This window comes from Danio rerio, chromosome 2 (genome assembly GCF_052040795.2).
Source record: "Danio rerio strain M-AB ecotype USA chromosome 2, GRCz13ab, whole genome shotgun sequence".
Classification (NCBI taxonomy): domain Eukaryota; kingdom Metazoa; phylum Chordata; class Actinopteri; order Cypriniformes; family Danionidae; genus Danio; species Danio rerio.
In genome coordinates this window covers 3,384,824-3,410,742 of record NC_141022.1, presented here as the reverse complement: position 1 = coordinate 3,410,742, position 25,919 = coordinate 3,384,824, and the positions used below count along the sequence as shown (strand labels likewise).

Here is a 25,919-nt window from a genome sequence, read left to right as displayed (position 1 = left end):
CTAACTCAAATCACTGATTAATAAAGTCATCTGGAATGGCAGAGGAAGCGTTTCTGCAGGACTCCCAGAGTTCATCAACATCCTTTGGATTCATCTTCAACGCCTCCTCCATCTTACCTCAGACATGCTCAATAATGTTCATGTCTGGTGACTGGGCTGGCCAATCCCAGAGCACCTTGATCTTCTTTGCTTTCAGGAGCTTTGATGTGGAGGCTGAAGTATGAGAAGGAGCGCTATCCTGCTGGAGAATTGTCCCTCTCCTGTGGTTTGTAATGTAATGGGCAGCACAAATGTCTTGATACCTCAGACTGTTGATGAATGTTCTGAATGTTACCCCAAACCATGATTTTTCCTTCACCGAACTTGACTGATTTCAGTGAGACTCTTGGGGCCATGCGTGTTCCAGTAGGTCTTCTGCAGTATTTGTGATGATTGGGATGCAGAAAAATCTACCTTCTGCCACAAATTGGCGCTCATTCAATTTCTTGAACAGATCTTTTAAAATTGCACGATATTGCCAAAATTCCATACCCTGACATTATTTCTTTGATGTTCTGGGGTGAAATATGACTTCACATTAAAGGGCTAGTTCACCCAAAACTCAAAAATTCCTATACATTTACTCACTCGCAGCTCATCCAAGATCTAGGTGACTTTTTTTCATCAGCAGAACATTAAAGATGATTTTGAGCTGAATCTGTGGCTCATGGTGATTCATATAATGGCAGTGAATGGTGACCCATTTTTGAGATTAAAAACAAACACATACAAACCAAATCAATAGTTGTGGCTCCTGTTTACACACTGAGCTCTTGGGAAGCAAAAAGAAATTGAACATTATTTACAATATTATTAGCTTTGATCCTCAGCCTGGTCCAAACAGTTCTCGGTGCATGTCTGAATGTAGTCCGATTGTAGTCCAGTCGCGTTTGAGGGTGAATGCCAGCATGTGCGCATTTGGAGCAGGCCATGGATAAAAGCTAACAATATTGTAAATAATATTCAGTTTCCTACACAAACCAATGGTTTTGCTTCATAAGACCTCAGTGTGTCATCAGGAGCCATGGCTATTGATTTGGGGTCGTTTCATACCTGTCATCCCTCCCGTTTTTCCCAGGAGTCTCCTATATTTTACAGTTCTATCACACTATCATCCTGTAAAGGGATTTTCCCGTATTTCAATCTTTCTATGAAAGGTGGCAATAAACATTAAAGAGCCGATCCTCCCTATATACAACCCATCCCACCGAACCACCAGGGGCCGCCCTTTGCTCTTAAATGAGAGTCTGATCTGTGCTTTCATTTTATTTAGGCATGAAAACACTTTAAAATAAATATAAAAACGGCGAAATTCCCTTCCTTTTCAATACAGGTGCCGTCGCCCCTCATATGCAATCCTCAAAACAGTCATATAGCAGTGCGTGACTGTCAGCTGGCGCGCTCAATAGTGATAAATAGGCGCTGTTTCCCAAACAAATTCTGTACACGTCATTTGAAGCGGAGCGGAGCGGAGATGTCAGTCTTGGTGGGCATATGCCTTATTTTCACATCTCAATGTTGACAGGTATGGCTTGTATATACGTGTTATAGACCTATCACCATTCACTGCCATTATATAATTACCAAACAACACAGATTCAGCTCAAGTCTTCTTTAAAGATCCGGTAAAGTGCTTTAAATGTGTATTTTTATTCAATGTTTGATGTAATCTCAATTAAACACAAAAAGAGGGTGGTACATAACATAGCTCCACCCCTTTTTAAAAAACAGCCAATAGAATTTTTTATGTAATCTCAATCGAAAAACAAAAAGAGGGTGGTACATAACATAGCTCCACCCCTTTTTAAAAAACAGCCAATAGAATTTTTTATGTAATCTCAATCGAAAAACAAAAAGAGGGTGGTACATAATGTAGCCCCACCCCTTTTAAAAACAGCCAATAGAATTTTTGGATGTAATCTCAATCGAAAAACAAAAAGAGGGTGGTACTTAATGCAGCTCCACCCCTTTTTAAAAAATCAGCCAATAAAATTTTTGATGTAATCTCAATCGAAACACAAAAAGAGGGTGGTACATAATGTAGCTCCACCCCTTTTAAAAAACAGCCAATAGAATTTTTGATGTAATCTCAATCGAAAGACGAAAAAGAGGGTGGTACATAATGCAGCTGCAACCCAACAGCCAATAGAATTTAGTTTATCGCCACTCTACCAGTGAGAGTGGCTGAGCTTAAGCGCATTCAATGTGAAGGGGGCGGGGCAATCCAGATACTAGAGAGCATTTGATTGGTCAGAAGATTAGATGAGAAGCTGAGATATGAGGTGACGTGAATAAAACCGTTGCTCCATTCAGGTAGAAGTGAGTAAATGAACAGGAAATTTTCATTTTTGCGTGAACTATCCCTTTAAATCCAGAGTAACTGTTTGCTGCTTAACCAAGCACATTGGGATTAAGTAATACTGTGAGTGTGTGAAGCTGAATTACCTGGGCTTTCCTGGGACATTTTTGGGGTTTTTGCGGAAGGACTGGTTGGCTCCGGAACGAACGGACATTGATCGAGGAGACTGCCGTGCGAAGGTGGATGGTGGAGTCTTGGGAATCTTCTTGCCTAGATGACCGATCCATTTCTTCTGCTCGTCTTGAGACAAAGCCAGAAGTAGCATATCTCTAGCCGACGTCACGTCATAGTTCACTGAGAGACGAGAACAAAATTAGACATCAAACATGAAAAACATCTGTTTAACAGAAATTGGGGGAAAATATACAGGGGGCTAATAAGTCTGACTTCAGCTGTATGCGATAATAAAAAAGTACTTAATGAGATTAATGAGACCCAAAACTGAAAATTACCATGACATTTTAATCCAAGGTTATCATAACGTCAGAATCTTATACCCAAATAATAAATCAGGGTTTCTGCAGGCTTCACAGAGTTAAATTTAAGACTTTTCAAGGCATTATGAATGAAATTTTTGACCATTTTTCAAATGGCCCGAATGGAAAAGATTTTTATTTGTGTATTAAAACATTCAAATTTAATCAATTTAATAACACAATAATATATCAATAATAAAAAAAACTATATTTTGGATTTTATTTCTTAGCTAAATCTTTTAAATATTGTGTAAAAACCAGCAAGCTCTACTTGTATCCATTAAACAACATACAACATTAAACAATTAAACTTTCTTTTTAATAATTGTTGAAAATGAACAAATGTTTTAAAAGCTTTAAAAACTATAATCAACTAAATACAACAATCTGTCAAGGGGTGCATTTCCCAAAACCATCGTTAGCCAACTGAGATTGCAAGTTCCATCGTCACAAACATAGTTTGTTGATGTGCTGTTTCCCAAATCCGTCGCTCCAGCGAACATTCGCAAACTGCGTCGCAAACTTAAGCACTGGCAACCACACTTCTGGAGCTGTAGTTTGAAACAGTTTCTGGATGTGTTCTATCTATTTTAACAAAACTAATATTGGATTTTACTTTAAATGCCTGTTTGTGTAAAACAATTTAATTTTAAATTTATCTCTACAGAAGTAGTTAGAAGTATCCACTTTAGAGCATTATAATGGGCGTTTTACATTATAACTAATGTAGTTCAAGCGATGGATCTGCGACAGAGAAACTTCAGGTTTTGGGAAACAGTCGTCACTACATAGTTCTTTTCCCAAAAGATGCATCGTACTATGACAGTTCAGCGGTGAGTTACGTCATTGTTTGGAAAACACACCCCAGGTCGGTGTCCTCAGCAGTGGAGACCATTTAAACAAATGTAACTGTAAGAAAGATAATTAAACCATTATGATACATAGCTGCCGGATTTGACTGCAAAACACGAACAAAGGAAAATGAAGACCTGTTTAAACAAAGATTTAAGACCAACAACACAATATTTCTGTAAATGTAAGACTTTTTAAGGCCTAAAATGTGGATTTTGAGATTTAAGACATTTTAAGACCCTGCAGAAACCCTGTAAGTATCGTAAACACAAGGGAACATTTTGCTGCTAGCTTCTAACCTTTGCAAGGGGTGATCATGTCCTCCTTCTTGTCCAGGTGATCTTTATGGCACTTTACGTGGCAGCGGCGGCACTCGAGGGCTGGCGGAGGCTTAAACACGTGCCACAGGGGTTTGGAGCAAGCTTCGCAGTTAGTGGGGAAATGGTAGAGCGTTGGGATGAACTCGTGGCCTTTGTGGGGCAAACAGTTGGCTTTATCTCCCTGAGGAACACTCTCCACATCTGTCTCCTTCCGGCATTCGCCTTCATTAGCATACAGGATCTAAACCACAAACACTCTCATTCAATTTGCAGATTCAGGTGAAGATATCAAAGGTTGTGAAGCTCATTTTAATGATCTATTTTAGAGATGCACAGTTAGGGTATATCTGAATCCACTTTTGCTGTTTTAACGGTGTGAAAAACAGTCTGCCTACCCAGCGCATAACCTAAAGGGGTTGTCTTTATTCTCTTAATCAGTAATGGGTGTGTTTTTGAGAGTAATGTGCATTAAACCCATCAGAGTTTGATCTCCCATTCCCTTTACGAGTGAGTTGGGATCTTGCCAAGCAGATTTGTTATTTACATGGCAGACTTAAGGTTGTGTGCTGCTGTGCCTCCCTGTGTGTGTAATAAGCAACGTGTACACGGATTGTGGACCACCAAATCACTAACACACTCTTTAAATAGCACGCATATGGTGATTATATCATTATGGGGCATTTTATGACCTTTATTATTAGAAAATATATTCAAAAACTGACCTGGAATATTCTTGGGATTTCATCAGTCTCTGCTCGGTAAACGTCACCTTGTGTGACAGGACGCACATGGAAAAGTTTACTGTGATGTGAACACAAAAACACATACATTTTAATATAGTAGCAAGTAAATCATTGCATTTTACAAACAGGAATGAATGAAATAACTGATAACATGGATTGGATTGGTGATTAACAGCAGACGGTGCTCTAGATTAGTGTTTAAGAGCAGATGGCATTCTAGGATAGTTTTAAAAGCAGACAGTGCTCTAGGCTAATGTTTAAGAGCAGACAGTGCTCTAGGCTAGTGTTCAACAGCAGATAGCGCTCTAGGCTAGTGTTTAACAGCAGACGGCCCTCCAGTGTAATGCTTAACAGCAGATGGCACTCTAGGCTAGTGTTTAACAGCAGACGGCGCTCTAGGCTTGTTTTTATCAACAGACGGCGCTCTAGGCTAGTGTTTAACAGCAGACGGCGCTCTAGGCTGGTTTTTAAACAGCAGACAACGCTCTAGGCTTGTTTTTATCAACAGATGGCGCTCTAGGCTAGTGTTTATCAGCAGACAGCACTCTAGGCTTGTTTTTATCAACAGATGGCGCTCTAGGCTAGTGTTTATCAGCAGACGGCGCTCTAGGCTTGTTTTTATCAACAGATGGCGCTCTAGGCTAGTGTTTAACAGCAGACGGTGCTCTAGGCTAGTTTTTACCAGCAGATAACGCTCTAGGCTAGTTTTTAACAGCAGACGGTGCTCTAGGCTAGTTTTTAAACAGCAGATGGCGCTCTAGGCTAGTTTTTAACAGCAGATGGCGCTCTAGTCCTGTTTTTAAACAGAAGACAGCGCTCTAGCATAGTTTTTAAAGCTAACGTCATTCTAGGCTAGTGTTTAACAGCAGACGGCCCTCCAGTGTAATGTTTAACAGCAGATGGCACTCTAGGCTAGTGTTCAACAGCAGACGGCGCTCTAGGCTTGTTTTTATCAACAGACAACGCTCTAGGCTAGTGTTTAACAGCAGACGGCGCTCTAGGCTGGTTTTTAAACAGCAGACAACGCTCTAGGCTTGTTTTTATCAACAGATGGCGCTCTAGGCTAGTGTTTATCAGCAGACAGCGCTCTAGGCTTGTTTTTATCAACAGATGGCGCTCTAGGCTAGTGTTTAACAGCAGACGGTGCTCTAGGCTAGTTTTTACCAGCAGATAACGCTCTAGGCTAGTTTTTAACAGCAGACGGTGCTCTAGGCTAGTTTTTAAACAGCAGATGGCGCTCTAGGCTAGTTTTTAACAGCAGATGGCGCTCTAGGCTAGTTTTTAAACAGCAGACGGTGCTCTAGGCTAGTTTTTACCAGCAGATAACGCTCTAGGCTAGTTTTTAACAGCAGACAGCGCTCTAGCATAGTTTTTAAAGCTAATGTCATTCTAGGCTAGTGTTTAACAGCAGACGGAGCTCTAGGCTAGCTTTTAAACAGCAGACGGTGCTCTAGGCAAGGGTTTAACAACAGACGGCACTCTAGTCTAGCTTTTAAACAGCAGACGGCACTCTAGGATAGTGTTTAACAGCAGACTGTGCTCTAGGCTAGTTTTTATGGTTATTGGTCAGAATACTCACTCAATATCTAGTACCATAGAGGGATTGGACTGCTCCTTGTCCTGCTCGTCATTGTAAAAGAGGATTTTTTTACTGCTCACCACAACATACTGAAAGAAACAAATACACAAATATATATATATATATATATTAGAGAAGAGGGAGAAAAGCAGGTCATAAATGTCCAATTTTGTCATCCAAGTCTTACCTGTTTTTTCCAGCCATATCTTTTAATATTAGCTCTATTAGGTATTGCGAGCCAGCCTTCAAGCCTGGATTCTGAAGACAAATAAAATCCATTAAATTCAGAAGAAGGCAAAAGAAACAGACATGCACTAAAACACAAACCAAGGTCGTGAGACAATCCAAAACAAATGAAATAGCTGTAACTAACATGCTTAAACCAGGTACACTTTAAAGCAACTGCCTCACTGCACACTGTTGTAGCATCAAAAAATCCCAAACAAGGGCAGGACTTTTATATTATATTCCATAACGAATGAAATGGATGCTGAAAATGAGATGTTCAACACTTCCATGTGTGAATGAGAGAAAACAATGAGTAAAAAGCCATCAGGCAAAAAATTATTATTTAATAATGCACATGGACCACAACCTCTGTTATAGAAGTAAAAACAATAAAACAATTGGTTATACTTTTAATTAAAGATATTTTCACTTTTAATTACCCGTCTATTATTGGCTGTTTTTATAGTACTTTATTAGTTATTCTACATGATCTCTAAAAAATGTTGTTAAAAAAAAATTATAAAAAAAAACATTATAAAGTCGCAATTCTGAGATATTAAGAATTGTGACTTTATAACTCAGAATTGTGACTTTATAACTCAGAATTGTGACTTTATAACTCAGAATTGTGACTTTATAACTCAGAATTGTGACTTTATAACTCGGAATTGCAACTATAACTCAGAATTACGACTTTATAACACAATTGCGACTTTATAACTCGGAATTGCGACTTTATGACTTGGAATTGCGACTATAAATCAGAATTACGACATTATAACTAGCAATTGCGACTTTATAACTCGAAATTTTGACTATACATCGGAATTGTGACTTTATGACTCGGAATTGGTCTACATCACTCGGTTTTGTGATTGTATAACTCAGAATATCAACCTTAAAACTCGGAACTACGACTTAATAACTGGGAATTCTGACTTTATAACTCGAAATTGCGACTTTATAACTCGGAATTGGACTATATAACTCAGTTTTGCGACTAAATAACTCGGAATTACGACTTTATAACTCGGAATTACGACTTTATAACTTGGAATTCTGACTTTATAACAAGGGATTACAACTTTATGACTCGGAATTCTGACTTTATAACTCTGAATTCTGACTTTATAACTCGGAATTGCGACTTTATAACTCAAAATTCAAAATGGCAGGAATGGGCTTCCATACAATACCTAAACCCAACTATTACCTTAATAACTATTAATATCAGCAAATTAGTAGTTTATTTAAGTAAGAGCCATATTGATTGTGTATTAATTGCGAGAATTGTACCTTAAAATAAAGTGTTAGCAAGCATTGTATTTTAATTTAGTCTAACATAACCACAGCTAACAGGCTGATAGTTGATGATGTTTTCTTTTAGAATAATGTGCAATTCTGCATTATAAAGCCAGGAATGTTTATCATCTTCACAGGTTTATTAGTAATTGGCTCGGTACTTCAGCAGTGTTAAACTGTGCATTTTTTATCAAGTGACAAGCCAAACCTGTAATTGTAACCAAACCACTATAACCAAATTGAAACCAAACCATGATGCAATGCAGTTAAAATGTTACTGGTTTGAGAGTGTATGTGAAGACAGAAGAACTGGGGTCATGCATGAAGTGTGTGACTCGGCTCATTCGTTCACTAGTGAACATGCAATAAATCAGTCAACCACACATACATACATACATACATACATACATACATACATACATACATACATACATACATACATACAGTCAGACTACAAATCATAAATGACGATTGGAGGGGATGGGGTCGGCTTTTTTTCAGCCATTTATATAATGCATAAGCATACTTCAGAGAACCAATTTCAGACATTTAATGCACTCATCTCATTTATTAATCAAACATTTAAGGTTTTGGTGTTTAAGGGAAAATAACAGGATTATTAACTACAGTAGCATCTAGGCTAGTAGGCTAGTGTTTAACAGCAGATGTCGCTCTAGGCTAGTTTCTTTCAGTAGACGGTGCTCTAGGCTAATTTTTAAACAGCAGATGGCGCTCTAGGCTAGTTTTTATGAACAATTGGCGCTCTAGGTTCGTTTTTAAACAGCAGACGGTGCTCTAGGCTAGTTTTTAACAGCAGATGGCGATCTAGGCTATTCTTTAACAGCAGACGGTGCTCTAGGCTAGTTTTTAAACAGCAGATGGCGCTCTAGGCTAGTTTTTAACAGCAGACAGCACTCTAGCCTAGTTTTTAACAGCGGATGGCGCTTTAGGCTAGTTTTTAAACAGCAGACGGCGCTCTAGGGTAGTTTTTAACAGCTGATGGCTCTCTAGGCTAGTTTTTAACAGCAGATGGCGCTCTAGGCTAGTTTTTAACAGCAGACGGCGCTTTAGGCTAGTTTTTAAAACAGCAGACGGCGCTCTAGGGTAGTTTTTAACAGCTGATGGCTCTCTAGGCTAGTTTTTAATAGCAGATGGCGCTCTAGGCTAGTTTTTAACAGCAGACGGTGCTTTAGGCTAGTTTTTAACAGCAGACGGCGCTTTAGGCTAGTTTTTAACAGCAGACGGCGCTCTAGGCTAGTTTTTAACAGCAGACAGCGCTCTAGTATAGTTTGTAACAGCAGATGGCGCTCTAAGCTAGTTTTTAACAGCAGACAGCGCTCTAGGCTAGTTTTTAACAGCAGATGGCGCTCTAAGCTAGTTTTTAACAGCAGACGGCGCTCTAGGCTAGTTTTTAACAGCAGACAGCGCTCTAGTATAGTTTGTAACAGCAGATGGCGCTTTAGGCTAGTTTTTAACAGCAGACAGCGCTTTAGGCTAGTTTTTAACAGCAGATGCCGCTCTAGGCTAGTTTTTAACAGCAGACAGCGCTCTAGTATAGTTTGTAACAGCAGATGGCGCGCTAAGCTAGTGTTTAACAGCAGACAGCGCTCTAGGCTAGTTTTTAACAGCAGATGCCGCTCTAAGCTAGTTTTTAACAGCAGACGGCGCTCTAGGCTAGTTTTTAACAGCAGATGCCGCTCTAAGCTAGTTTTTAACAGCAGACGGCGCTCTAAGCTAGTTTTTAACAGCAGACGGCCCTTTAGGCTAGTGTCAAAGACAACCAATTTTTGATATAAATAGCAAATTTTGCTTAAGTTTGCATTGCTCATCATTATAAATGGACGATACCAGTGTTACTGTTTAACTTACATGTGTTAATTAAAATACTATGAGTTATGGATGGTCTATAAAATTCAGTCACTAGCTTTGTTTCCATCCAACTATCTTCACGCGCATTTAAAAATATCACATAATAAGGCTTATATAACAAATAAATAGTGTTATTCGATATCAAAAAGTACTTCGTTTTGGTCGGATTTTGTGCGAAATTACGTAATTTCAGTAGTTTTTCTGATTTCGTTTGAAGTATACCAAGGCTTTAAAGCTACACATGCAAACACTCACTCACACTAAAAAGTGACTAAACTTAAAACACATCTGAAAGGTGCTCAGAGTAGGGGTTAGTATAGACATTTTTCACTCATTTCAGCAGTTCAGCGCTGTTTCTTTACACTAATTCAACATTGCTCTCGATCATTGTAAACACTCTGAGTAGCTTATTTTTGAGGCATCAGCAAAACCATAAAGCTGTGTCCACTAAAACAAAACAGATAGTAGTGAGAAGAGACAAACTGCCACCCAGAAGCACAATCCAGGCATAGGGGGATCCTGATCTTAAAGTTACTCACAGAGGGAAAAGAATAGAAGATATAAAGACAAGGAGAGCAAGAAGTAGCGACTATACATGAGGGAGAACAAGAGATGAGAAAGAGAGAGGACTTTAAACACAGAGAATGGCATCCATGACTACAAACACATCATATAAGATCATTTAATACATATAGACCTGTTTAAAAAACACCTAAACAATATGACATTCAACATCACAAATACTACAGCCAAGATCATGACATTTGTCGGAGGATGGCCAAAAATAATTCAAGATACTGAGATTTTCAAAACACATCGCTGTTCTCTCTTGAATGGACTCTGAGCTTGGATTTTAACAGTAGAAGATGCTTTAATCTAGTTTTTAACTGCTGACTAGTTCTTTTAACAGCATAGGGCACTCTGGGCTTGTTTTGACAACTAGAGGTCTTTTAGAATTGTTTTTAAACAGCAGACGCATTCTAGGCTGGTGTTTAACAGCAAACAGCGCTCTAGGCTAGATTTTAAACAACATACATCGCTCTAGGTTTGTTTTTAACAGCAGACGGTGCTCTTGGCTAGTTTTTAAACAGCAGATGGCGCTCTAGGTTACTGTTTAACAGCAGATGATGCTCTATTCTAGTTTTTAAACAGCAGACTGCGCTCTTGACTAGTTTTTTAACAGCAGACATCGCTCTAGGTTAGTTTTTAAACAGCAGACGGCGCTCTAGGCTAGTGTTTAACAGCAGACGGTGCTCTAGTCTAGTTTTTAAACAGCAGACAGCGCTCTAGACTAGTTTTTTAACAGCAGACGTCGCTTTAGGTTAGTTTTTAAACAGCAGACGGCACTTTAGACTAGTGTTTAACAGCAGATGGCGCTCTAGGCTAGTGTTTAACAGCAGACGGTGCTCTAGTGTAGTTTTTAGACAGCAGACTGTGCTCTTGGCTAGTTTTTTAACAGCAGACGGCGCTCTAGACTAGTTTTTTAACTGCAGACGTCACTCTAGGTTAGTTTTTAAACAGCAGACGGCGCTCTAGGCTAGTGTTTAACAGCAGACGGTGCTCTAGTCTAGTTTTTAAACAGCAGACGGCGCTCTAGACTAGTTTTTTAACAGCAGACGTCGCTTTAGGTTAGTTTTTAAACAGCAGACGGCACTTTAGACTAGTGTTTAACAGCAGATGGCGCTCTAGGCTAGTGTTTAACAGCAGACGGTGCTCTAGTGTAGTTTTTAGACAGCAGACTGTGCTCTTGGCTAGTTTTTTAACAGCAGACGGCGCTCTAGACTAGTTTTTTAACTGCAGACGTCACTCTAGGTTAGTTTTTAAACAGCAGACGGCGCTCTAGGCTAGTGTTTAACAGCAGACGGTGCTCTAGTCTAGTTTTTAAACAGCAGACGGCGCTCTAGACTAGTTTTTTAACAGCAGACGTCGCTTTAGGTTAGTTTTTAAACAGCAGACGGCACTTTAGACTAGTGTTTAACAGCAGATGGCGCTCTAGGCTAGTGTTTAGCAGCAGACGGTGCTCTAGTGTAGTTTTTAAACAGCAGACTGTGCTCTTGGCTAGTTTTTTAACAGCAGACGGCGCTCTAGACTAGTTTTTTAACAGCAGACGTCACTCTAGGCTAGTGTTTAACAGCAGACGGCGCTCTAGGCTAGTGTTTAACAGCAGATGATGCTCTATTCTAGTTTTTAAACAGCAGACGGCGCTCTAGGCTAGTGTTTAACAGCAGAATGCGTTTAGAAAATCTCAATCAATTTTTGGTCACAGCTCTGGACTTTATGATTTTGATTTATAGAAAAACATTTCAAAGATTCGCTTCCACAAAAATAATTTTTTAATACATTTTTTATGAAATAGAAATGAAAATTGGAATTTCATGTCTTTTACTTAGTTTCAAACTATTTATGACAAAATCTTCCCAGTAATTTTTACATTAAATGTGCAGTTTTTGCATTCGGCTCTGTAGTGTACAGAACAACAAGAATGCTTTTTTTTTTTTAAAGTTGTACAAACATCTTTCACAAAATGTCAAATATGAATTCTCACATTTTGAGCAGCTCTGGATGAGAAAATAGGTTTATGACACATTCACAGCATGAGAATCTGGCCAGTAATAATTCAGCCCTATCTAATTTTCAATTAGATCTAATTTTCCCATCTAATTTTCAATTAGAAAGTGAATGCAATTTCTCTTTCCTTAAAGAAAGAGTCTTGAAGGTTAGTGAAGGTGTACTTACCAGCGATGTTGCTGTCCAGCTCGTCCGGCTGCAGGCTGGTGACGCTGGAATTGTCCACACGGAGCTGCAAGTCATTCAGTTTCTCTCTGAGCTGCTCGATGTCACTCTCTTTGCTGTCCAGTTGCATCTGCAGCTCATTGCGATACGTGCACTCCTCTGCCCATTGCTGCAAACACAGACAACAGTATTAACCATCAGAAAACTACAGATCAAACAGTCATTAAGGTCATCAGATCAGTCTTTTCTGTCAATACCAAGGTCCCAGTATAAGCAAAAAGAGGATCAGGCTTTTACTGTTATCACTCCAAAATCCTAGAATAAGCTTCCCCCTAACATTAGACACGCTGTATACCATTATTTTTCAGCAGATTATACTATATATTTCACATGTCATGTACCTATTGTCATTAACTTTTGAAAATCATATCTCCCATGTCACAAAAAACGCCTTCTTTCATCTCAAATATCGATAACCTGCACAGCATGCTATCTATCTCACATGCAGAACAGCTAGTTCATGATTTTATGACCTCTAGGATGGATTACTGTAATGCTCTGTTTGCTAATTGTCCAGCATTCTCTATTAATATGCAGCTGCCAGAGTTCTTACCAGGTAAAGAAAATATGGCCATAACACCCCAATTTAATCCTCCTTACACTGGCTGCCTGTTATTAACTTCCGTATTGATTATAAAACATTGCTTCTTACCTAGAAAGCTTTAAATGGTCTAACTCCTGTTTATCTAACCAACTTTCTGTCTTGCTACAATCCAACCCGCTCTTTAAGATCTCAAAACTCAGGCTTCTGTTAGTACCCAGATAAGCAATGTCTACTAAAAGAGGTCGAGCTCCATGAACTTGCCGCCTGCATCTCGTTGAGCTCCTTCTGGTACTTGAAGGCCATGTGGTTGAACTTCTCCTTCTCCTGGTTGAGCTCCAGCTGGAGTTTGCGGTTCTCCTTCTCCTTCTTGCGGAGGTCGGTGGTGCTGCCTCGCTTCTTCTGGTCCTTCATGTCCTTACGGTTCATAATCTCCGCCAGCTTATTCACCGCCTGCAGAGACATGGAGAACAGTGAAGATGGAGAAGAACTTTCAAACATGTTTTAGATACATCTGACCAAAAACAGCCAACAATAGACCAACGAAAGACTATAGTTGATGTTAAAATGTTAATAGCCTGAGCTGCTAACAACAACAACAACAATCAGCTAACAGCCTGATCTTCTAATAAAGGCAACAAATAAATGCATTGGCATTTATAAACAGACATCTCTCAGTGTAAAAAACATTGAGTTGTTTTTAATCAATGCATCTGATGAAAAATATTCTGGATTTACAATCACTAAGTTTACTACATGCCGTTTATTTTTCTTCACATGTAATGAAGACATTTGAAGTTGATGGTTTTACCTGGGTCTTCAGAGTTCGTTCAATATTAAGGGCCTTCTCGTAATTTGCCTTTATTGAGTTTGTCAGCTCCTCTCTCTCTGCTGCAAACTCTACAGAAAGACAGAAGAAACAGGAGGATTAAGACAGACTATGGGACATCAGGACAGAATGAAAAGAAAGAAAGGAAGAACAATAGATAGATAGACCAACGGATATTTAAAACGATGGATGGATGGATGGATGGATGGATGGATGGATGGATGGATGGATGGATGGATGGATGGATGGATGGATGGATGGATGGATGGATGGATGGATGGATGGATGGATGGATGGATGGATGGATGGATGGATGGATGGATGGATGGATGGATGGATGGATAGATAGATAGATAGATAGATAGATAGATAGATAGATAGATAGATAGATAGATAGATAGAACAGAGAATGGACGGACGAACCGACAGACAGATAGATAGAACAAAGGATGGATGGACGGACGGACAGACAGTCAAAACAAAGGATGGACGGACAGACACACAGATAGACAGATAGATATATGGATAGAATGGCAGATAGATTGACAGATAGAATGATGGACAGATGGATAGACAAATAGACAGGCAGGCATATAGATAGATAGATGGATGGACGGACGGATAGATAGATAGACAGAACTGAGGATGGACGGACGGACGGACGGACAGATAGATAGAACAAAGGATGGATAGACGGACGGACGGACAGACAGACAGAACAAAGGATGGAGGGACGGATGGACGGACGGACAGATAGATAGATGGAAAGAATGGCAGATAGATTGACAGATAGAATGATGGACAGATGAATAGAAAAATAGACAGACAGACAGATAGATAGATAGATCGGCAAATAGATTGACATAGAACGATGGGCAGGCAGATAGACGGGCAGGCAGGCAGGCAGGCAGGCAGGCGGATGGATGGATGGACGGATGGATAGATAGATAGATAGAAAGATAGATAGATAGATAGATAGATAGATAGATAGATAGATAGATAGATAGATAGATAGATAGATAGATAGATAGATAGATAGATAGATAGATAGATAGATAGATAGATAGATAGATAGATAGATAGATAGATAGATAGATAGATAGATAGATAGGATGGACAGAGACAGATAGATAGATGGATAAAAATATAGAAAGATAGATAGATATAACGGCAGATAGATTGACAGATGGATAGGCAGACAGACGGACAGATAGACAGATTACCTTGTTCTTGAGCTTGGATTCTCTCGTTAAATTCAGTCTTCTCTTTACTGAGGATCTCCACATCTTTGGTAAGGGTTTTATTGGAATCCTCAAGCTGAGCATAGAGGCATTAGAACACATTAAAAGCCACTATCATATAATCAAATATTAGACATGGATTACGAGAGAACACAGAAAATATGGACCATTCAGTAACTGAGATAGTTGATAGTTTCTAAAAAATACATTATTTCCAGTAACATTTTTAATACGCGCTTAAAATATATATGTATAATTACTTTTGACACCAGATATACCTGGAGTTATATAGACTCGCCTACACTGACTTTTGATCATAAGAGAGTGATTGAACACAAAAAGATGATACACGTGAGAAGGTCAGATTGAGCTAAAGATGCTGCACAGACCTGAGAGATGGTGGAGTCTTTCTCCGAGATCTCCTGTTTGTACCGGGACACGGCCTTCTTGTACTCCTGCGAGAGCTCGACATACTGCTCCTCCTGCAGCGCTCGTGCCAGCTGCTCCGACTCGGCCTTGGTCATGGTGAGGTCCAGCTGAGCCGACAGAGACTCCCTGCAGACAATACAATACAATACATGAGGAGTTTCAGTACAAATACTTTCTAGTGCAAATGTTGGCACTCTAGGCTAGTTTTTAAGAGGAGACGGTACTATAGGCTAGTTTTTAACAGCACATGGCGCTCTAGGTTAATATTTAATAGCAGACTGCGCTATAGGCTAGTTTTTGACAGCTAAAGGCACTCTAGGGTTGTTTTTAAACATCAGACATCATTCAAGGCTAATGTTTAACAGCAGTCGGTACGCTATGCTAGATTTTAACAGCAGATGGCATTTTAGGCTACTTTTTGACAGCTAACAACGCTCTAGGCTAGATTTTAAGAGCAGACAGCACTTTAGGGTTGTTTTGAAACAGCAGACATCATTCTAGGCAAAGATTTAACAGTAGACGGTGCTCTAGGCTAGTGTTTAACAGCAAACGGTGCTCTAGGCTAGTATTTAACAGTAGACGGTGCGCTAGGCTCGCTTTTTAACAGCAGAAAGTGCTTAACAGTAGTTTTTAAGAGCAGATGCTGCACTAGGCTAGTTTTCCAAAGCAGACGCGGCTCTAGGTTAGTTTTTCACAGCAGATGGTGCTCTAGGCTAGTGTTCAACAGCTGACGGCGCTCTAGGCTAGTTTTTTACAGCAGACGTCGCTCTAGGCTAGTTTAACAGTAGACGTCGCTCTAGGCTAGTTTAACAGCAGTCGTCGCTCATGCTAGTTTAAGAGCAGACGCCCCTCTATGCTAGTTTTTCACAGCAGACAGCGCTCTAGGCTATTTTAACAGCAGACACCGCTGTAGGGTTATTTTCACAGCAGATGGTGCTCTAGGCTAGTGTTCAACAGCTGATGGCGCTCTAGGCTAATTTTTCACAGCAGATGCCGCTCTAGGCTAGTTTTTCACAGCAGATGGTGCTCTAGGCTAGTGTTCAACAGCTGACGGCGCTCTAGGCTAGTTTTTTACAGCAGACGTCGCTCTAGGCTAGTTTAACAGTAGACGTCGCTCTAGGCTAGTTTAACAGCAGTCGTCGCTCATGCTAGTTTAAGAGCAGACGCCCCTCTATGCTAGTTTTTCACAGCAGACAGCGCTCTAGGCTATTTTAACAGCAGACACCGCTGTAGGGTTATTTTCACAGCAGATGGTGCTCTAGGCTAGTGTTCAACAGCTGATGGCGCTCTAGGCTAATTTTTCACAGCAGATGCCGCTCTAGGCTAGTTTTTCACAGCAGATGCTGCTCTAGGCTAGTTTTTAACAGCAGACTGCGCACTAGGCTAGTTTTTCACAGCAGACGCCCCTCTAGGGTAGTTTTTCACAGCAGATGGTGCTTTAGGCTAGTGTTCAACAGCTGACAGCGCTCTATGCTAGATTTTCACAGCAGACGTCGCTCTAGGCTAGTTTAACAGTAGACGTCACTCTAGGCTAGTTTAACAGCAGACTTCGCTCAAGGTTAGTTTAACAGCAGATGCCGCTCTAGGCTAGTTTTTAACAGCAGATGCCGCTCTAGGCTAGTTTTTAACAGCAGACGGTGCTCTAGGCTCGTTTTAAATCAATAAGCTCTTAAATCAAGCAGCATTTTCTAGATGAGCAAAACATAGTTTTGATTACAGATATAATTTGTCAAACCTAAGTTTGTTTTCCCTTAAAACAAGCTAAATAATCTCGTAAAAGTTGGCAATTATTTACTTTTTCACCTAAAAGCACATGACACTAATGAAATCTTTTTGAAATTGCAGCTTATTGACGATGACTCCTGATTTACTTCTCTGAGTTCAGGTCCTGGACTCTTTTGAGAGCCTCTTGAGTTTGTCGATTCTTCTCCTCGATCTCATCCTTTAGCTCCTTCACCTGAGTTTTATAGAGTGTCTGAAAACAAAAGCAGACATGGCTTGAGTACAGGGTCTGAGTTTAAAAACATGCATCTAAATAAAATAAAAAAAACTGTAGCATAAAATAACCCATAACCAAAGATAAATCTACTAATGGCTAAATAATACGGCGGCTGAGAGCTCAAATGCACTGAAACAAACTGAAACAACATCTACGATTTGAAAACACATGCACAAATTCTCAAAACACATGCAAATAAAGAAAGACACTACAGACAGAACAAACCACAACAGGTGACCCTAAAAATTGATGAATCAAGGAGGAATTATGGGAGCTGTCTGGGAGAAATAACAAAATGGGAGGGTGGTGGGAGATGGGTCTGAAATATGAGAGACTCGAGGGAAAAACAGCAGTGTTGGCAGGTATGAATTTGTCTACTGAACTGTGTATATTCTTGTTCATATTCTTGTCATGTGACTCGCGGTGCTGAAAAGTTTAGATGTTTTCAACGTACACAAGCCGTACGCCTCCTTTGGAGATAACAGACTTGTACAGAAAAGACGCAATATGTGAAAGAAACTTTCCAAAGACGTCTGTTTCTTACTAACTTTTTGCTAGTGGTTTATTTTTTGCCGCACAAGTGACCAAGATGTAACCGAGAGAATACAGTCATTTTTCAAACTAAAAGATTTTTCAAAATAAAAGATCGTTTAGACTCAGATAATAAATAAAACAGAAATAATGAATGATTTCTTGTGCAACCCCGTAGCAATTGATTCGCGGACAATCCGCGGCCTGGGGACCACTGATATAAAGTGTGCAAATTTATTAAGTAAAAATAAACTGCATTGAAAACACTAACATCAACTATTCTATATATAGCCTATATATTATTCTGCCAAAGACTATAAACAGACTTTGGTTCCACCCATTTTGTTCTTTGTGAAGATAAACGAAAAGATCTAAGCAGATTTTCAAAACACAAACAAAATGTTCTTTATGGTGTTGGTCGATTGCATTTTAAGACCTTTTAAGACTAATTAAGGCCTTATTTTTATACTATAGTATATACTATATATATACTATACTATTTTATACTATATATTTTTAAGACTTAAGGCTTTATAAGGATTCACTGACCCGGTTTAAAATCAATGAAAAAAAAAAAAGACTGCAAAAACCTTTGACAGTGTCTACAATATCGATCCACTCATTATGAAACGCTGATGTCAGATCATCTAAATAACTTTGCAACAGCTGTGTCTCAGAAGAGCCTGGCACACTATTGTTCCCCAAAGATCTGCTTCTGACTGACAGCTTACAAACTGTGTGGGTTGTGTCTGTTTGTTTTGAGCCGCAAGTAATTTATTGCTTTGGTAAGAAAGAAACCACGGCAGCATCTCCTCTATCTGCAGTTTCCATTTCATGCTGACTTGCTGCAGACTTGATTTTTTTTTCATTAAACATAGTGACATAAACACAACTTTCAGTGAATAATGTTTGTTTTTGGGAGAATTTCATTATTATTTAATTATATGAGACCTAGAACACAATACGTTAGTGATTTAAAAGCATTTAGGCTTTAAAGTGCACAAGAAATCAAAACTAACATACTGATTTTGTTATTGCTAGTTTTGCGCTGAACAATTCATCACGGCATGCCATTAAGAACAAAACAATAGCTTCCCCTTGTAATCTGAAATAAAAATCTGAAAATGCACTTCCTGTTTTGTTTTTAGTTAAATTCTCAGATTAGGTCTGTCTGAGGAATTGGGCGTGGCTAACATACTTAACCACGCCCCTTCAGCTGCCAGTCAACAAACAGAAATGTTTAGGGGGAGGAGTCTGTTAGGCTGTAATAACTCTCCCCACACCCTTTTCCCCATCTTTCTGAATAAAACGCCTACTTTACAACATCCAATCAGCTCGCAGTAGAAAAACAAGCCACACCCACTATTTTCTCATTTAATATTCAGTTTCTCTAGGAACTGCATCACAATACAGGGAACAAAAAGAGGGTTGCAGCTTCCAGTTCATGTGGACTTTTTATTCCCCATGGAAATGAATTTGAACTCATTTTTACAGGATGTTTTAGTACAATGTCATACGTCAATGAAAATCTGATTCTCAATTTACCCCTTCAAATGACCCCTTTAAGAGTGAGGGGGAAAAAAGAGAGAGAGAGTGTGTCAAAAGTGTGTGATACTCACTGAGAAATACTGCTCAGCCTCCAGCTGGTCCTGAAGTTCCCTCATCTGACCCTCATTTCCCCTGTACTGCCTGTGGAGAAACATGTCAGTCCATCACTTCAGCATCATAAACAATCCTCAATCAAACTTTCAAACTCAAACATGTCCATAAATTAACCTTTAAACTTAACCTTTCGATAAAAATAAATACAAAACGCCAATGTGCCTACTCTGATTTAAGCTCACAGAATATACAGTTGAAGATTTAGAAGATTTATATTCTGAATTTCCCTTTGGGATTAATAAAGTCTTAACGAACTGACTGACTAATGATATTACAGCATGTTGACCTTAAACTGCAGAACATGACGAAGTGAGGTATTACGAGCGGTCCAACAGAAGGCAAGGATTAACTGGTGTGGTCAGACGGAGGCTAATCCTTAATCCACTCATGTAAATATTGGCAGCCAACAGTTTTGGCCAGGTTTAAGCGTAATCTGCAATATTAGCTTTTTTCTGCAACAGCAAAGCGCTTCAGTAATGCAATAGCTGCTGGAGGTCAGAGCCAGAAAAGTGATGTTGTTTAGGAGCTTCAACAGAACCAATAATCTTAAATCATGACTAGGGCCAGATAGAATGCTTTTTGGTATTTCTGCGCAGAATTAAATAAAAAAATCTGCGGATTTATGCAGAAAGACTTTTGAGAGAAACAAAAAACTTACCACATTAAACAAAATAAAATTTTTTTGACCTTGTATTTCTAATGGTTTGATTGGCTGATAGCCGTGTAATATTCTGCAATAACAGCACTCGTAAAGCCTCCTCACTCCTGTGTATTACTCCGCCCGCATAGAGTGACAGCAGATCAATAAACACTACAGTTTGACAAATATCGCAGCTGTTGGACAACATCAAGTACTTTTGAGGCTTTTTAGGCAAGAATGAGGTTGGTTAGATTGCAACTATGCAGTTTATTCATAAGGATAGTGCTTGTTGTAAATATTTATACTTCCGGAAATTCAGCACATTGGTGGCCATTAGTCATAATTCATACTGAGCAAAGCAAAGATGGTTGATGTTCCACCACAACATGGCGACAGAGACCAGATAATAAGTGCTTAGGGGCGAAAACTCAGCGTAATTTCAAATCACAGCTGATCAAATCATTATAAAACAGGTATGTGACACTCTAAATTGATCTCCCTCTTTTGTATGTTGTATTGCTGTATTTATACCATGGTAATCTGGTAGTGTTTGCTTGTTTTTTTTTTTGACAAGGTTAATGATCGTGATCTTCCGATTGCAACAGAGAAATACTGGGAAACCTCTGTAGACTGATGGCATTTCATGCTGTTCAGCCTTATAATCTTAAAATGTGAGCAAAATCAGCTGTTTTCTCATCACTTTAGACATTACGCTATAGAATCAAACACTAGCTCTAAAATGACGTTGATGAACTGGCAAAGGTTTTTGCTGTTCTGACGTCAGCTGCAGATGTGAATCAATGGCGAAAGAAAGTAGTTCCTCTTAAGAAGGGATTTTTGAGACCCTTCGTGGTTGATTTTCTTTTTTCATATATACGATTATGCCGTCAAACTGTTGTATAAACCCAATATCACACAAGTAGCAGTGCAATATGGCTGTATATTAGCACTGCTGGGGCACTAAGGCACTCGGCCTGTGGCCTCGAGCCTATGCACGCCTCTCACCAGTGCCGATATACAGCCATATCACACTGCTAAGAGTATAATATATATATAATTGCTCATAATAAACTCTTAGCAGTGTGATATTGCTCATATATATATATATATATATATATATATATATATATATATATATATATATATATATATATATATAGATGAGCGATATCACACTCTTAGCAGTGTGATATGGCTGTATATTGGCACTAGTGGGAGGCGTGCATTGGCTCGAGGCCAATATATATATAAATATAAGAAGAGTTCAGATGCAAAAACCTCTAAGTGACATGTGAAAGTTTCGTCTTATATTAACATTTTTCTTAGGCTCCCATGTCTTGATTCAGTCATTTCACTTTTATGGCACGAAGAATAGGTTTTACTTTCATCGCTTGTAACATGAAATAAACAAACAAAAACACAAGAGGTTCAGAAAAATGCTCATTGTAGAAGAAAATTGCAGATGGCACATTTTGCAGGTTTTTGCATTTAAACTCTTCATATACCGATGAAGTCAAAATTATTAGCCCTCCAGATTTATTAGCCCCCCTGTAAATATTTTTCACCAATTTCAGTTTAGCGAATGAAGATTTTTTTTCAGCCCATTTCTAATCATAATAGTTTTAATAGCTGATTTGTAATAACTGATTTATATCATCTTTGCCATGATGACAGCACAATATTTGACTAGATATTGTTCAAGACACTTTTATACAGCTAAGTGACATTTAAAGGCTTAACTAGGTAATTGGGCAAGTCATTGTATAATGATGGGTTGTTCTGTAGACAATCCAAAACAAATATTGCTTAAGGGAGCTAATAATATTGAGCTTGAAATTGCTTTAAAAAATTAATAACTGCTTTTAGTCTAGTTGAAATCAAACATAAGACTTTCCCCAGAAGAATAAATATTATAGGAAATACTGTAAAAAAATTCCTGAATCTGTTCAACAACATTTAGAAAAAAATGTAAAAAAATATTTCACAGGAGGGAGAATCATTTTGGCTTCAACTGCATATTGATGACCCTTTGAGCAAAGCATACTTGGTGAGCTGCGCCAGCTGGAACTCCACCGAGCGTTTGTTCTCCAGGGCAGCGTTGATCTCCTGTTTGAGTTGCTTCTCTGTCCCTTTCAGTCGCTCTGAATCCATCTTCCAGTTTTTCAGCTCGTTCTGGGACATCACACGCTTCCCTGTCTCCTGCTCCAGCTGCACCCGCAGATCCTTCACCTGTTAGGGTGGAGAAAAGACAAATTTAATAGTTTCTAATCCTGTCAAGCCGATATTTTTAGTCTTAAACTGAGTTGTACACTAGAGGTCGACTGATGTATCGGTTTTGCTGAATAATTATCGGTTATCTGCAAAAATCTTGTGTGTGAATAACCAATTTCTAATGGTAAAAACATATTAATTTTGTTTGTTATAAACACACTTGATCAAAACAGTCTGCAGAAACACTTTGATTGACATTCTGCCTTTTTACGTGTCATCAGAGGGGGAAAGCCCCGCCCACTAGTGACCACCTCCCCCTTATCAGCATAGGATGTTAGTCTTGTTTTAGGATCTGCCACTATGCCGACACACAGGCAGTAGTAGCTCCGCCCTTTTCTGAAAAGAGCTAATTTGAATTTAAAGCGACAGACACACCACAATTAAGATCAAAGCCTATAAAAAGGGTCCGTTTCAGAGAGTTATACAGTATTTGTGTGGTATTTTGAGCTAAAACTGTACATACACTCTCTAGAAACATCAGATATTTATTTTAGATCTTGTTAAAAGGGGTATATAAAATCTTTAAAATCATTTTAATCTGTTTATAATAGTACTAATAATAATAAAGAACGATCAAAGTTTCTTTACATTTTTTTCCCCAATGCCTGTCTTTAAATTTACCCCATTTATTTTGTTACGTTTATTTTTTTTTCTCCAGTATTCATTAAAATTATAGGTTTAATAATCAGTTATCAGCAACGGAGTCTAATCTAGCTATCGATATGGGCAAAACATAGAGTTCCCGTTCACCTCATCCTCCAGCCTCTCCTTCTGCTTCATCAGCTGCTCCATCTTCTGTACGGACTGCTTGAGGTCAAACTCCAGCATGGAGCACTGTTTCTCCACCTCCACCACCCGGCTCTCAGCCCGCATGCGCAGCGTGGTTTCCTCAGACACCTTCTGCTCCACCGCTGGAAAGGGGAGATGACTTCATTAGCTTTCATAGCAGTGAACGCATGTTTGGCATTTCTAACGGCCCCCAACATAACAAAAGGGGAGTCAAATTGAACAGTACATGTAGTTATATTAGTATAATAAACAGAATTTTTTAGAGAGTTCTGCTCATCTGTATGAGAGTTTTTGCCTGAGCACGAAGAGAAACAAGGTGCTGTACAGCGTCTGGACACGTAGCAAGATGGACGTGGCACATTAAGCACGCACACATACCATGCATAGCAGCTGACTTTGACTCCTCGATAGACTCGTATTTGTCTGTGAGTTGCGCCTTTGTGATGCGGTGCTCCGTTAACTCCTGATCGAGCCGCTGCTGTAGAGTCTTCAGCTTATAGTTGAGGTCAATTTCCAGACTGTTCTTCTCCTGAGCATACAGAAACACGAGTTTAACAACTGCTACAGGGCCTACACAACCCCCTTAAATCAAACAAAGAAAGCAATGGCAATGCAGAGCGCAAATATACAGGGTCTAATATGACATATAGGTTTACTTTAGCACTTCATCTTTCTCTTGTGAACATTTTTAGGCTCATTGTTTCTCACTAACAATCAATACCTAACATTATTTGTCCATGTTAGTAAATACATTAAAGATTGTATTACCAAACTGTTAATGTATGACAGTGCAAACACAAATACAAATGTTACTATAGTGTAAAATACATCAATATTGACGTATTAATAATAAAAACAACAAACCTTTTCAAGAATATTACATCTTTCCTGAACATGTTTCCTCTCCGTTTCCACTTTAGTCAGACTTTGCTTCAAGTTCTTATTGTCCTCCTGTAGACCCATGATACGAACTGCAGAGAAAGGGAGACCTCAGATTTAGACCTTGCTAAATTATTATGATATTTGAAAAGGAAATGATGATGGGCATGATTTGGAAAGACCAAGAACCGTGACACATTACATACAGAGTTGAGGGTCTAAACCAGGGGTGTCAAACTCATTTTAGCTCAGGTGCCGCATGGAGTAAAATCTGTTCTCAAGTTATCGTGAGATCTCCTCAGTGTGCAGTGTTTGAAATATACTTGCAGTGGTCGCCTGATTGAAGAACACCCTTTTTTACACAGCACATAAATGGTCAACTACATGCAACAAACAAAAAATAATGTGATTTTTAGCTTGATTTGTATTTATTATGACACTGTTATACACCTCTTCTTTTCAATGGCAGGGTTCAACGCTAAGGGTTTTTCCTACTGGTCAGATTTTTACTTGCCCTGCCAAAATTTTCACTGGCCCGAGCAACAAAAAAAAAAAAAAAAAAAAAAAAAAAAAATCGAAGTTAATTGCTATTTTTTAGCCACATATATTAAATAATGTCACAAAATATTGCCTGTGAATCTAGGATTTAAATGTTTGAAAAATTTTTAAATATTTAGCAGTTAAATGTAGAGTATATACATGCAGGTATTTTATTGCAAAACAAAAGGTGGCCGACTTAAAAGTGACGGCAAACCAAGCAAAACATCATTTATTTCGTCGTGTTGTACCCAAGTAAATGTTTCCACAATGTTAGAAGCAGTCGTTTTTGTCGGTTATGTTGCCGTCTATTAAAATTTAGTGACAAGGCAGCACTGCCTCGATCGGGCTAGTAACGATTCAGTCTACTGTCCCGAGCATCTCTCACGCTGTCCCCGGGCCATCGGGCAGTCCTTATTGATGAGTCCTGAATGGGTTAAAGTTATTTTAAAAAGGCTGTTGAAATAATAGAAATCCACTATTTCTCTTACTTTTATGCTATTTAGGAGCCATGTGCACACACAAACACGTAAAGGGTGCTCGCTCTCTCTCTCTCTCTCTCTCTCTCTCTCTCTCTCTCTCTCTCTAAAGTTGCTATATTGGAATGACATTTACAGTGTTGTCAAAACATTTTAGATATGTATAAAGTATGTAATATATTAGCATCATTAAATTAATAAAATATACAGCAAATTAGAAATAAATATCAGAAAAAATGAATAAAAATAGACATTATTGCAAAATTTTTTAATAACTACTAGAATAAAAAGTGTAGATTATTTAAATCAGGCAAAGTAGTTGATTAACCATTTCTGATGGTGTACAAATATTTTGCAGCCATTATAGATGTCACTTTGTTCTCTCTGAGTATAAAGTTTATCCGAGTCATTTATTAAATGATTAATCGTTTAATGTTTCTCTTGTGGCTGCAAAATGGCATTGCAAAAACGCATACAAATAACGGCAATGTCAAAATGCGAAAGTAAAACCTGAATCCTGGACATTTTAGGA

At 38.8% G+C, this 25,919-nt stretch overlaps 2 protein-coding genes across 6 annotated transcripts in view; both read right to left on the bottom strand.

Moving 5' to 3' along the window:
- The window catches only part of eif2b5 (eukaryotic translation initiation factor 2B, subunit 5 epsilon), a 393,495-nt gene that overhangs the window by 26,144 nt on the left and 341,432 nt on the right, over positions 1–25,919 (bottom strand). The window lies entirely within an intron of this gene.
- The window catches only part of rock1 (Rho-associated, coiled-coil containing protein kinase 1), an 81,782-nt gene that overhangs the window by 5,153 nt on the left and 50,710 nt on the right, over positions 1–25,919 (bottom strand). For 3 of the 5 annotated variants that reach the window (XR_015477480.1, XM_087238672.1, NM_001256634.1), the window contains 16 exon segments: positions 24,357–24,463; positions 23,871–24,021; positions 23,454–23,614; positions 22,477–22,661; positions 19,750–19,819; positions 17,472–17,575; positions 15,561–15,726; positions 15,154–15,247; positions 13,913–14,001; positions 13,366–13,554; positions 12,504–12,669; positions 6,556–6,626; positions 6,369–6,457; positions 4,769–4,847; positions 4,026–4,287; positions 2,485–2,692 (listed from right to left, as the gene is read on the bottom strand). Coding sequence is in view for 2 of the 5 variants with exons in the window: in XM_087238672.1 (XP_087094798.1) it covers positions 2,485–2,692; positions 4,026–4,287; positions 4,769–4,847; positions 6,369–6,457; positions 6,556–6,626; positions 12,504–12,669; positions 13,366–13,554; positions 13,913–14,001; positions 15,154–15,247; positions 15,561–15,726; positions 17,472–17,575; positions 19,750–19,819; positions 22,477–22,661; positions 23,454–23,614; positions 23,871–24,021; positions 24,357–24,463 (2,191 nt within the window). In the remaining 3 variants the exon portion in view is untranslated. 5 annotated transcript variants of the gene reach the window in all.